The sequence below is a fragment of the Poecilia reticulata genome, linkage group LG15 (assembly GCF_000633615.1).
Source record: "Poecilia reticulata strain Guanapo linkage group LG15, Guppy_female_1.0+MT, whole genome shotgun sequence".
NCBI lineage: Eukaryota > Metazoa > Chordata > Actinopteri > Cyprinodontiformes > Poeciliidae > Poecilia > Poecilia reticulata.
The window spans coordinates 13,294,979-13,308,082 of record NC_024345.1 but is presented as its reverse complement, the minus strand read 5'-3'; the positions used below and the strand labels follow the sequence as shown (position 1 = coordinate 13,308,082).

The 13,104-nt window shown below is 40.0% G+C and overlaps 1 protein-coding gene across 1 annotated transcript in view; it reads left to right on the top strand.

Annotated features, from left to right (window-relative positions):
- The first annotated feature begins 552 nt into the window (after nucleotides 1-552).
- Nucleotides 553-13,104, top strand: part of LOC103476775 (gamma-adducin-like) — a 21,434-nt gene continuing 8,882 nt past the window's right edge. The window contains exons 1-9 of the mRNA XM_008429344.2: nucleotides 553-856; nucleotides 1,468-1,716; nucleotides 3,926-4,070; nucleotides 4,821-4,972; nucleotides 5,323-5,403; nucleotides 8,316-8,465; nucleotides 8,802-8,945; nucleotides 10,098-10,196; nucleotides 11,211-11,384. Of these exons, the coding sequence (XP_008427566.1) occupies nucleotides 1,510-1,716; nucleotides 3,926-4,070; nucleotides 4,821-4,972; nucleotides 5,323-5,403; nucleotides 8,316-8,465; nucleotides 8,802-8,945; nucleotides 10,098-10,196; nucleotides 11,211-11,384 (1,152 nt within the window). The 5' untranslated portion in view covers nucleotides 553-856; nucleotides 1,468-1,509. The remainder of the gene's footprint in view (nucleotides 857-1,467; nucleotides 1,717-3,925; nucleotides 4,071-4,820; nucleotides 4,973-5,322; nucleotides 5,404-8,315; nucleotides 8,466-8,801; nucleotides 8,946-10,097; nucleotides 10,197-11,210; nucleotides 11,385-13,104) is intronic.

The following is a 13,104-nucleotide window of genomic DNA, read 5'->3' as shown; positions in this document are numbered from 1 at the left end:
TGACACCGTTGAAATATAAAAATATTTAGAGAAAAGCATGCATGTAAAAGTTTTTGCAGCAAAACTTACTTAAACACTTTAGTGGTGTTAGAACCTCTGTATTATTATTATTATTATTAAATCTACACGTGAAGTTACTTTTATTAAAATGGTAGAACTACGTTAGACGCAATTTGTTGGGAGTCACTCGAGTTTTAAGTTCTTACAATATGGAAACGTTTTGGAGAGAAACATGATCTGTTTCGATACATTAGAGCCATAAACAGTCAGGCAGCTGTCTACAAATTCACATACACATAAAGGAAACAAACTTTTTTCTTCTTCTTCTTTGTAATTCACGCATCAGACTGCTTAAAGGGTATTTTAGGATCCATGTGGCAAAAAAAAACAAAAAACAACAAAAAAAAGCCCGACCGAAATCAGGCTGGAAATTCAGACACCTTCGGTTTCAGCGCGCAGTTGTAAAATCCCGTCCACAATAAGCGCCTCTTTTGTCCCGCTCGCGGGGCCTCGGTGGTGGGTGGATAAGTGGAGTCACATGGTCACTTTTCCTTTTTCCCACACAAACACACCCACATCCTCCTCCATGCTGCCGCTCTTCTTCCTCACTCCTCGTCTCAGCACTGAGAGGACCGCAGCGGGCAGTCCCGCTCCGTCTGGATACTGTAAAGCAGCAGCGGCACAAGTTGCGCCTCGCAGGCTTTTTACATTTTTTTTTCTTTTTTTTTCGCCCACCCCATCACAATGAATCCAAATCGACCATAACAGCCGCGCTGTTCCGCTTTATCCCAGTCTGTGTTGGAGAAAGTCGACATCACGCCGTCCGGGAGGAGTTGGGAGGACTTTTTTTTTAGAGGTAATTATTAATGCAAGGAGTTCAACATTTGTCCTGTTTTCTTTAATTCGAGTTTCACTTTTATGTGCATCATCTTCTGTGTTGTTTTTTTGGTTTAAATGTCTTAAAGTCTGCGTGGTCTGCTTTGTTGTAGTGCTGTGATCCCAACTTTTAAGCAGGCCTAATGTAAATGCAGTCTCGTACCTCCTCGACCTCCACATCCAGGTGCAAACTGCTTTCAATATGAGCTCGTTTACAACAGGCCCTTACCTTTGTTTACCCTGCAACATGCTTTACAGTTTCTCTGAGTGTGGGGGTTGCGTTTTTTAAGCCTAACATTTGGGGGTGAAAGAGTTCTTGGATCTACATGCATCAGTGGTCTTGTTGTGGAATTATAGTCCAACGAGTTCCCTTCTTCCATCATGTTCGAAGCATCTCTGACTAATGCAGCTTTGCACAAATCTGCCTCAGTCACAAAACAATGTTCTGGTCTCTTTTGTCTATATCACTGTAATTACATGAGTCACCGCTGCAGCCAGAACAGCTTCTTTCCCAGCTAAAATAACACCGGTTGCCTTGACAGCCTGAATCTGAATCTGAAGTTGAGGTGAGGCGATCGTCGTGTTTTCCAGAGAAAAGGAGGTCACCGAGGAGGAGCAGGAGGAGGACAAGACATGAGTCTGGTTGACGTGAGGCGAGCGGCCGGGGCCCTGACCCTGCCCCTGCCCCTGTCCGGCAGTGACTCCAAGGAGCACCACTTGGACGGCGCGGGCGACAGCGACCCTGAGTCGCAGCGCAACCGGACCCTGTCGCCGGACCTGAGGCAGGACTTCAACATGATGGAGCAGAAGAAGAGGGTCACCCAGATCCTGCGGAGTCCAGTACGTAGAGTCGAGCTGCATGAGACTGCGTTCCTCCTACACAGAAGCTTTCACTGTGTATGAGTAATGAGTGGTGGTGTTAGAGGCAGAGAGGCAGAGGGAGATGCTTTCTTTTTACATGTTTAAAAAACCTTCTGCATTCACAAATCTACAGTAAATTACATGTTCTTTTTTTTTGGGGGGGGGGGGGGTGTTCTGTGAAATGCTGCCAAAAAGCTTTAACTTATGGTACTGTAAAGGAACAGCTACACTGCAAAACACGAAAGTAAGTCCTGGAACAACCAGAATTTAGTTTTATAGAGAGAAGGAAGATGTAGCATCACTTATCTTCCCCCACATGTTGCTGAAATCTGCTGGTCAGCTAACTTAAAAAAAAAAAAAAGAAGCTACACTTGTTCAACAGAAAGGTAAATTTGACCCCTTTAAGGTCTATGTGGTTGCTAAAATCATTAGTAGTCTTGGCCTGAAACGAAAGGAGTGCCACCCACCATTCTTTTTAATGCAGCACTTTGAACTATAGCTAGCAGGATACCTGCTAAGCAGCCAAGTGCAGATTGTACCACATTTAATATGCTTACTCACTGGTTAGTTTCAGCTTGTCCTGCAGGGTTTCCCATACAATAGAAAAAACTGTAATATTTGGATTTAGATTTTTTTTTTCTGTTTATTAAAAGTGTCAAAAAGTGACTTTTGATGTTAATATGTCCATCCTTCCTTGGTCACTCCTTGCATCCCTTAATGTAATCACAGTAAAGTTGCCATAAACTCACAGTGAAGTTTGTATTTAAACATTAAAAACAGGTTAAAGCAGATGGAGGAATCTAGAAACGCAAATCAGGAAAAGTATGAAATTGTGGCATGAAAACTGCTTAAGCCTCTGGGTAGCAATACTCTGATTATTTTTTTTGGAAGGAAATGAAGAGACATTAAAAAGGGATATACCTTTAAAACTGATGTGATTTTTAATTTAGATCTCCTCATCGGGTGTTTATTTTACTTTCTGCTAATGTGCTATCAAACTAATATTGCATAAATATTTTACATAAAATGTTTTATTTTTTCACTCATCCTATCGCAACATTTCAATTGTACCATATGAAAAACCATGTTGCCTCCATGCTCCAGGGCCAGAGATAAGATACTATCTACAACAGTCAATATGCTAAAGTACTTTAGGAGCAGCAGGAACACTTTTAGCTTTTCTATTCTGTTTTAAATTAAATTACTTATGTAATTTTATACATTTTTATCTAAACGTTTTGCATAAATACAGTAAAATTATTAAAATACTTTAATTTTGTCATAACTTCATACCAACTTAGTTTCTACTTGTTGGGTTATCGTCTTCAAAATCTTCACTCTTTATCTACCTTACTTATTTTTGTTTTTATAGGATCACAGTTTTAGGAAATCATTCATCATTCATTGTTAAATATTGCAGCGATCATGTTATTGTGGTAAAGCCACATTTCCTGACTGCTCTAATCTGCAATTACAATGCTTCAGCTACTCTGACTCTCAGTATGTAGAGTTACCTGCATCATGTACGGACATCAAGTACAGCAAACTAATTATATAATCGGCATGCAATGCATGAATATCATGCCCACAGTGATATATTCTGATGAGAGCCAGTTTTTCTCTCTGTATTTTTGATGCAATTCAGAAAGTCTTCCCTAACTGCTTCAGAAAGATTTTTTTTTCTGTACAGCTGAAAGCAGCACCATCTAAAGCACCGGGAGGTGTAATGCACAAATTGCCAATGAAGTGCACAGAAATAAGACGAGCCCACACTCCTCTTTCATTGCATAACAGGCACAACAAGTGTAACTCATCACCATGGGAACTGTGGATGGATGGAGCAGAATACCAGAGCTCAGCTGTAGCCCACAGAAGAAAAAAAATATATATATATTGCTGTTTCAGAACACACTGGCAAGTTCTTCATGCAAAAATTGATAGTCGGGTTTAATGTACACCCCCCTTCGTCCCCTCTTTGCTTTTAATGAAGCCCCCTTTTCACAGCCTCACAAAGAGCCTTTTAATAAGCCTTTGGTGATTTGTGTACAGTGGTAATAAGGAGAGCCGCGCTCCCTGGACACATCCTCCGGAGACGCCGGAATGAGGTCAAGGTTGTGTTTGTCCCAGTTGTCAGGGTGACGCGAGATTTACAACAGTGTTTTTCCTCCTTCTCCTGTCTTGTTTACAGGTGTTCAAAGATGAGCTGGAGGGCCTGATTCAGGACCAGCTGACGAAGGGCAACAACCCCTCTGGTCTCCTGGCTCTCAGGCAAATTGCTGACCTGGTCATGGCCAGCACCGTGGGAGGAGCTGGCCCTTTGACTTCACCCATCAGTGAGTGGCTGTGTTTGCAAAAGAGTCTGTCCTCGTCCCTGCGGGCCCGGCTGAGTCTAAGCGCGCTACATGTGTACGAGCGTGTTCTGCACCCTGATTAACCTCATTGTTAGAGGGTAAATTCTCAGACTCTTGTGACGCTCGACAACCCCGAAACTGCAGAAGAGGCACAAAGTTGTTCACAACGGTCTTCATTGTGTGCGTCTCTCATGACCACTCTTGGTAAAGAATTATAGCAGTTTGCAGTGGTAATTATGTTAGTGTGACGGTTTGCCTCAGGGGAGTTTTCAGGGAGGTCATGGAGAAGTTATAAACATTTGGATCGTGCCATGGAGGAAGTGGCTGTGAAACTGCTTATGCAAACCTTTCTTTCAAAAAGCCAGAGTGGCTGTAAAAGAAGGCCGAGTTCTGTATCATTATATGTCCTTATATGGAGGTAAAGGCCAAAAATATCCTCCAGTTTCACGTTGGGAATCGTGAGACCTTCTTTAGCCTTGGAACCGCATTCAGCCGTGGAGACTCCAGTTTCCTGTTTGTAGGAAGCTGCATATAAAATAAAAAGCAAAACCCTGCAACTGGAACTCGGTCACATGGTTTCGATGTCATCTGGACAAGTATGGAAAAGGAAGATTTGCTTTGTTTTGCTAAATTGCATGAACTGAATAAACTAATGTAGACCATGAAGATGTAAACTCTGATTCCCAGACTTGAATCGGACCAGTGCACTGAAGCTGTTATGTCTCGCTGCAGGCTTTGGGATGGTGACTCCAGTAAACGACCTGTACAGCATCGAGTCTCCGTCCTTTGCCAAAGGAGAGAAGCAGAGCCGCTGCAAACTGGCCACCCTCTACAGGCTTGTTGATCTCTTCAACTGGGCTCGTTTTACAAGCTCCTACATCACTGTGAGCACAACTTCACTGTCACGCTTCGGTGGACGGCTGCTTATTTATGCAGTGGTTTGCATTTCTTTATGTGAGCTTGGCGTTGTGACCTCTTTAACGGTCTATAGAGGGAATCCCTCTTTAATTCCAGAAAGCATAAATGATAAATGGTGTAGATATCTGAGATCTTGAAGTCGAAACGGCTCTGAGAAGCCAAGTCACATTTCTGTCTATGTGTAGAGTTATTCTTCACTGTCATCAATGCAGATCGTCTTTAATAATGTTGGCAAGAGTGAATTTTCTTTCACATGGTTGGAAGTGTTGATATGCATAGCCTGAGGAGTGAGCTTATAAATCTCTCTGTGTCTCAGGTGCGTGTCAGCAAAGAGCAGGACCATGTTCTCATCAGTCCACGAGGCCTGTCATTCGCTGAGGTGACGGCAGCAAATTTGGTAAGAACAACGCCCGAGCAAGTTTCCGTCTTTTGCCCAAATTCACTGAAACATCAACATTTGCTATGAATTCATTCAGTTCGAAAACTGGATGATTGTGTTTAATTAGGAGTATCGAGACAACAATCTTACTTCGGACTATAGGGGGAAAGACCTAAGGCCGGTATTAGAACCCAGAACCTTTTTTGCCACAAGGCAGCAGAAATGTCGTCGGTGTCACAGTGCAACATCTTTGAACTCAAACTGTAAAAGCCCATCTTACAGAAACTCCTGGTGTTTTGTCACCATTGCTAATAAGCCTTAGTAACATTGAGTGTTCACAGTGTGAAGGGCAGAATGTAAAGAGCAGGGTGTCTGTTACTTGGATTGTGGAAGTTAAACACATTTAGTGAAGGATAGTCTGTAGGTGCCTCATATTGTTTCGACTGCTTTGTTTAACTTCCTTACCGTTTTTTTTTTTTTTTTTTTTTTTTCAAATTGACAACTGGTCAAAAAGTTGCTAGGACAGAATTTGTACGTTTTGTTCAGACTGTCTACAACGGTTCAGGATAGTTGTCACAATGGAAGCATGCATGTGGGAACAAATGCCCCAATTAGTGTCTGTGTGCGGGGCTTTCCTTACACAGCAATTTGTGGTGGAGGCACATCTGCTGCATACCTCTCTGCTTAAGCTAAGGATCTAGAATCAGAGCACATATGGTTTTATGTGTCGTCAAAATTTCTAACAGCCACAGAAACACCTTGTATAATGAGACCTTTGAAGGGTCTCTAAGAATGATATTTGAACTAAAAGGAGCCAAAGGTGTTCTGCAATACAGAAAAGGCACGCAGAGCCTTTTACACTCATGAAACAGAATACAACACAATAAAATAATATCAGGATTTTCTTCCTTGTTATAGTATTTTTGAATGTGAGTACCACATTCAAAAGTAATAATAACTAGGTTATTCTAGTTAATGGTAAATATCCAGCTAAAACCCTAAATATTAGATATATTTCAGTGACTTTTTGTCAGAACTAACTTGATTCTTATTTTCAAATAATAATACATTTTCTTGAGGACCCCCTAAATCTGTAAATAAAATATAAACATTATTCATTAAGCCTATTCTTTCTCAAACAGACCTGTTAGATGACATAATTATTAAAACAATGTATTCTTTACTTGTACTTTTGTAAGAGATTATGCTTGCTTTTTAATGTGTTTTAAGTCTAATAGCTAAAAATAACTTCTGAACTACCTGAGGTAAATATTGGAAAACAATATTATCAGTCTTGGTTTTATTTTGCTACAAAGCCTATGAGAAACTTTACTGGGAGTTTTCCACTGGGCTTACCCAGTGATAGTGGTTGCTTAGCAACAGTACATACTGTTTCATGCATAAAACCGGTCTTAGCGCAGTTGCTTGCTTGCTGTGATGAATGGTCTGTTTTGATTAGCAGTGGGAGCATGGTATCATGGAGACCAAAAATTAAAATACATTATTGTGAGAGAACATTGTTTAGAGTTAATTTCACTTTAAATCTGTTTGGTGCCAGATAAAAACAGTTAACTGAGTGGCAAGTACCAAATGAATTAGCACTGCAATAACAAAAGCTCAGTCTGCCATTCTTTCTGCTGTTTATTTTAATATTGTATGTCACATAGTGAATGTACTGCAGATCAATGCGCTGCACAGAGGTGGCTCTTACTCAAAAACTGCCAGTTTACATGCCCTGTTTGTGACCATGCTTATAAACGCTGCAACGTCTGGTTGTTTTGTAAATCCTGCTTGAAATAACATGCACACAGTTTATACTACACAGACACAAAAGTGCTGTTTTTTATAAATTATGCTGTTAAGATAGTACAGCACAACTGTTTCCTGAGATACCAAGACAAATGCAGTGATTTTTGTTGATAAACTGCCGTCTTGCGTTGTGATCCTTGAAAGAAATTTAAAACACAGCAGAGCAAGGATAAAATATCTAGATCTATAATGGATATATGGCCATGGAAAACTTAACCAATCCTTACATGTGCTCATAAAAACCACGAAGGATCTGATTCTAGCACTTAGTATAAGAAAGAGCTTCATTGGTTTCTCTGTTGATTCACAAAACGCAAAAATTGAGTTGTAGATGCAGCCTTAAAGCTGGTGCTGCCAAGTGTACATTTCCATAAAAAGCCATTGGAAACGCCTGTTATCTGTCTGATCATTTACATTTTTCATGTATTTTTCAATCATCTATTTTACTACTAAACGTTTATATTTATATAGTCTGCAATGCTGTGGAAAAGGTAGTCACCGTTTCCAGATTTTTTCTGCTTTTTTTTTTTTATATATATACTCTTAAATACTTCCTATATAAAAACCAATCAGACAAGTTTAACACAAATAGATACAAAAACACTGTGACCCTGTATGAAGATGTATTCGTCACCGTTACTGAGTCAAGAATAAATGGGTTTTATTCACTTTTTTTTTTTTGTTTAGTTTCATTGACTACAACAAGGCTTGATGTTAGAATAAAAAACCCACCTAAAAATAACCTCTTTGGCAGCATAAAGCAAGCTGTATGATTTATTCTTTTTAAAAGCACTGCATCACGCCCCATTCTAACAAAATTAAAATACAAAAGAGAAACATAGCCACAGACATCAGTCAGTGACTTCAATAATTGAAATTCTTTCTCCAGCTTGAACTATTTGTCTTACATGCAAAGCTCTTGTCAGAAAATTCACACTGCATATCACCGTGAACACACCATGAAACACGGTGGTGGCTGCATCATGCAAAGTTGAACCTACAATAAATCACCATCCAGCAGCCGAATAAAGACCCAATTAGGAAAGATGGTTGTCGCAGATTTTCTTTTATGCATGGGCTTGTGTTTTTTTGTTTGTTTTTGTTTCTTGCATCACATGTAGGTAAAAGTGAACATAGTGGGTGACGTTGTGGACCAGGGTTCCACTGACCTGGGCCCTGACCATTTTGGATTCGCTCCTCATGCTGCCATTTACTTGATGCGCCCCGACGTGAAATGCATCATCCATATACACACCTCAGCTACGGCTGCTGTAAGTATGCCCAGGTCATATTTTAATTGAGTTTTTTTTGTTGTTTTGTTTAACTCTACATAAAAGTTGCTGCTTTACAGCTGAAAAACATGATCAAGTGAAAAGCAGCCTCTCACATGCCTGGTTGGTTCAGGTACAGAGCCCCTGTAATGTATTTTTACCATCTCTTTTGAAGCCTCGCTGTAAAACGCACAGCACACTGCAAGCATCGCTATAAAACTGTGTTTTTATTTGTGCCCAAGAGCAAAAAAAAAGAAAAGAAAAAAAAAAAATCTGTGCTTCTGTTGGAGACGCTGGCGCATCACAGTCTCGTTTGTTTTCATCCCACGCTAACAGGTGTCCTCGATGAAATGTGGAATCCTGCCCATTTCCCAGGAGGCTTTGCTGCTGGGAGACGTGAGCTGCTTCGGTTACCATGGCTGCCTGGATAATAAAGAGGAGAAGGTGGAGTTTCAGAAAGCGCTGGGCCCGACTGCCAAGGTACCGCCAAACTGAAGCACCTCATTAACAGCTTGCTCGCATTAACATGAGGCAGGCTTATTATATCATAATGTTTCACACACAAGGGAGTCTATGAATGTTTTGTTGAACTGGTTTAATCATGGCTATACGTGCCACTAGGCACGGCTTAATTATTAGAGTGTATGCATAGTTTCTAAAAAGATACAGCCTCAAAACTTTTCAGAGATGTTCCACTATAAATGTCTTTTTTAAAAGAGTATCTCTGTTGCTGCACACGGCTGGTTTTTGGACTGAAAGAGGGCTATAGCAACAAATTTGAATGTTTAAAAACACATGCAAAAAACACATGGAGTCATGGTATAGAAACTAAAGAGAGTACTTCTAAAATGTAGCAAATATGAATATTGCCGGTAATCCTTGCTGACCTAAAACATGTAGTTTTGTTTTGATGTTTACTAGTTAAAAAAAAAAAAAAACATTACGTTACATTGTGAACCATTGTGTGCGGGAACTATGCACGACATCTTTGTCGTGCCAAACACATCATTAGAGATTTAAAGTAATTAAGAGGAGAACAGAACTTATTTTGAAACATGATGAAATATAAAAGTTTGCTCTCGTAGTTTGCTCTCATTCTATGTTACACCTTTGAGATGCTATTTCACACCCGTTTCCTTAAACCATTTAGTGTTAATTTATTTCTCTTTGTGTTTTAAGTATTTTTCATGAATTATGGAATGAAGTGTTCAGATAACTTCATGCATATTATTTTATGAAAACTTTACACGGTTGGTATTTACCCTTTCAGTGTTTGTAGTTGCTGCCAACCCCTAAAACAACGACCTTGCAGATTTCGCTGCCAGTGCGTAAGTCTTCCCACCCTCTGAAGGCACGATATGCATCTGCAAAGCAGTCAATAGAAACTGAGTAGTTTTACTAAAACTTCAAAGCCGAGAAAAGAGCTCAAGTTTCGTTTTCTTTCGGAACACGTAGATTTATATTAGCCTCGGCAGAATATTGAGCAATTTTGTTCACTGGCTTCAAATAATCAAAGCCTATCCTGTTTGCTTGTTTGTTTTTTTTTTATAACTCAGACAGAAAAACAGAAAGCAGTGGGAGATCTATGAAGTAGCTGGATCACATACCATGATCCCATGATATGTTTTTCAGGTGATGCTTCTGAGGAACCACGGGCTGCTCGCCTTGGGAGAAACAGTGGAAGAAGCTTTTCATTATGTGTACCATTCGCAGCAAGCCTGTGAAATCCAGGTACGCAAATGATGCTCTTCATCGGTTACCCTCTGCTGCACCGTTCGTCTCATTTCAGCCCAAGTGTGTCCCTGTACTGTACCCTGTAGTCTAAGGTAGCCGAGTTATTGTTCGTCATACGTTGATTAATGAGTCAGACGGATGAGATAAAGCCAGCGCCTAAAATAGACGCGCAGCAGATGATGTCTGGCATGCAGGATTTCCAAGCAAATCTCAGTCAAATAGGAACTGCGTGAGGCTGTTCTTGGGTTGGATTGTTTTTTTTTTGTTTTTTGTTGTTCTGGTCACAAATTTGCAGTCAGAGCTCCTACACAGTCTAGGAAATCTGAAAATGTGTAGAATTAGACCTTTGCATTCTCCAGATATGGATAGGTAAAGGGAAAGAAAAGAAGAGGATGGAAAAATATATGTATATATATATGGACCTTATTCTGTTTTCTTTTTCTTAACTCTCTTCATCTCTTTGTTTTCTTCCTTATTTCCTCTGTTCATTACCCCTGAACTCAGTTCCATCTTTTTTTGCTTTCTTCTATGCTTCGTACCTAAATTTCTTTTTTGTGATCTTACTTTCTGGCTTCTTTTCCTTTTGTCTCGCCTTTCTTGTGCTGTGCTTTACGTCCTTCTGTTTCTCTTTTTGTTTCTTGTGTCCTTCCTTTCTCCCTCCTGTCCTTATTTCCTTTTGTCCCTACTTTTATCACTCCTATTGTCTTTCTCTGTCCTTCTTGATGTTCGTTCTTTTTTTGTTTCATTGCAAAGAAATGTCCCTTCTGTCTTTCCTTCTTTAATTCCTTCTTCTTACTCCTTCCTTGTGCCATACTTTTCTTCCCTTCATGTGTTCTTCCTTCCTTCCTTTATATACAATAATAGTATCTCTGAGTTGCTTTTGAGTGTTTGTTGAAGTGGGTTTTATTGTGCACATGAGGGAAATTATAACTTCAGGGATAATTTAGCTTTTAACACTCTGCAAGCACAGAACAAGCAAAATGAAGTCCCCTGTCTGACGGCTTCGTTTAGGTGAATTCTCTGAGGTGTTCAGGCACCGTGGACGACCTTGTCCTGCTGGACAGGGACAAGTTTAAGTCCCGCACCCAGGGAGTGGCTGCTGCTGGGGTCGTCATTGACAACGAGGTCAAGTGGAAGGTGGGCGAGGCCGAGTTCGAGTCCCTCATGAGGATGCTGGACAACCTGGTGAGTGAACCCTCACCTCACCTTCCCAAAGGAAGCGACTGATTAGAGAACACAATGAAAAGACTACATGTGTTTTGCGTAAATTAATCATATTGTTATGTGATTGTACTCCCTTTCCCCTCATGGAGCGTGTTTGTATTTTTAAGTCGTTGAGTCCAGTGAGCTGTTTCCAGTGTTTTTTTTTTTTTTTTACCTCTCTAAGGATTTCTGTGGGCTGATTGCAGTCGCTGTCATTGCACCGGCTCTGATAATAAAATGCATCCGGCTCACTCTGTGGACAGACGAGATGTCAGGCTGTAAGTCTGAGTGGACTTCTCGCTAACAGCTGCTGCAGCTGTGTTAACTCTGTGGAGTCATTACCCGCCCGTCCACTCGATCACAGCTTTTCAGACGGGAAGGAATGCTGTGGGCAGCAGAGAACCACAGACCGCACGATCGCTTATTGGAACAGCTGTATTTCAGCTAGTTTCTATTTGGCATTTCTTCAAAGTCTTCTACTTCTACCGCGTGAAAATACGAGTTCATTAAGCCTAACTGGTGGTCTGACCTTTTAAACCAGAAGGGGAAGTGGGCTAGTTGTGTGAGGAATGAATCATAAGCAATAGGGCCTTGCAGAAAGAATAACAAATTAGATTGAGTGCATTAGTTTTCTGAACTAAGAAAAGAAACTGAGACGGGTCGGAATTTCAGATGAGATTTATGATGTCTGGTTTTTAAAAACCAAATATTAAGAAGTACGAAGAACAACGTTGAAGCCGTCAACTGCTATCCATAATTATTGTCACGGATAACATACTTGATGGCTTAGACACCCTTTAGTGTTCTTATGTTAGCGATTAGCATGGTTAGCATTAGGAGTCTTCGTGTGTATTCTGTAAACCGAATGTAGATTGTTACTTTAAATGCGATATTTTCAAAATGCTGGCAACATTTAGAAATCTAGCCATTACAGACAGAAGTGAAATTCTCATTTTATTCCATTCAGCCTTCATGTTATCTGCTGTCTTTCTTGCTCTCTCGTACCCCGAATGAACACACTAAGGATGGACAATTGTCATTAAATTTATAATTATTAAAAGATACATTTATCTCGATAAAAATTATAATTCATTGTGAGCTCAGTAATCTCTGATGATGCTTGCAAACCCCAGAAACGGGGGCTTTGATTGGAATTGTTACTTTTTCCTTTTTCAGAACTTCTTTCACTGTTTTACTGTTTCAGTTACATCTATGAAAATTGGCATTTTGTAATGCCCTTTTTATAATAATATCAAGATTTTGATTGGTATTACAGCAGGCAAGCATTTTTATAATGGTTGACCAGCTTTTTTTCTGTTTCCTGTGGTATTTTACTGACAACTTCTACATAAAGAATGTCATATCATGTTCAAAAACTCCTTTGCTGTCACGTTTGTATTGACATTGACATTATCATGATGATTGTAATTTCATATGTATAGTTGGAATTTTTGAACATTTCTGCTCGTCTGAAAATCATCCCATTCCCAAGTCAAGATCTTGCTGCATCTCTAAATGAAGCAGATTTGAGGAATCCAGACTTAAAGCCCTCAGATTGTGAATGGAATATACCATCAAATAATAATTCATTTTTTATGTGTCTTCAGTCTTTGCATGTTAGTGAGTTCGTGCTGGTTAAAACTGTGCTTCAGGCTCCATCCGGCTTGTTCTGTTGCATTAAAGGCCCAATATGGAAAAATGG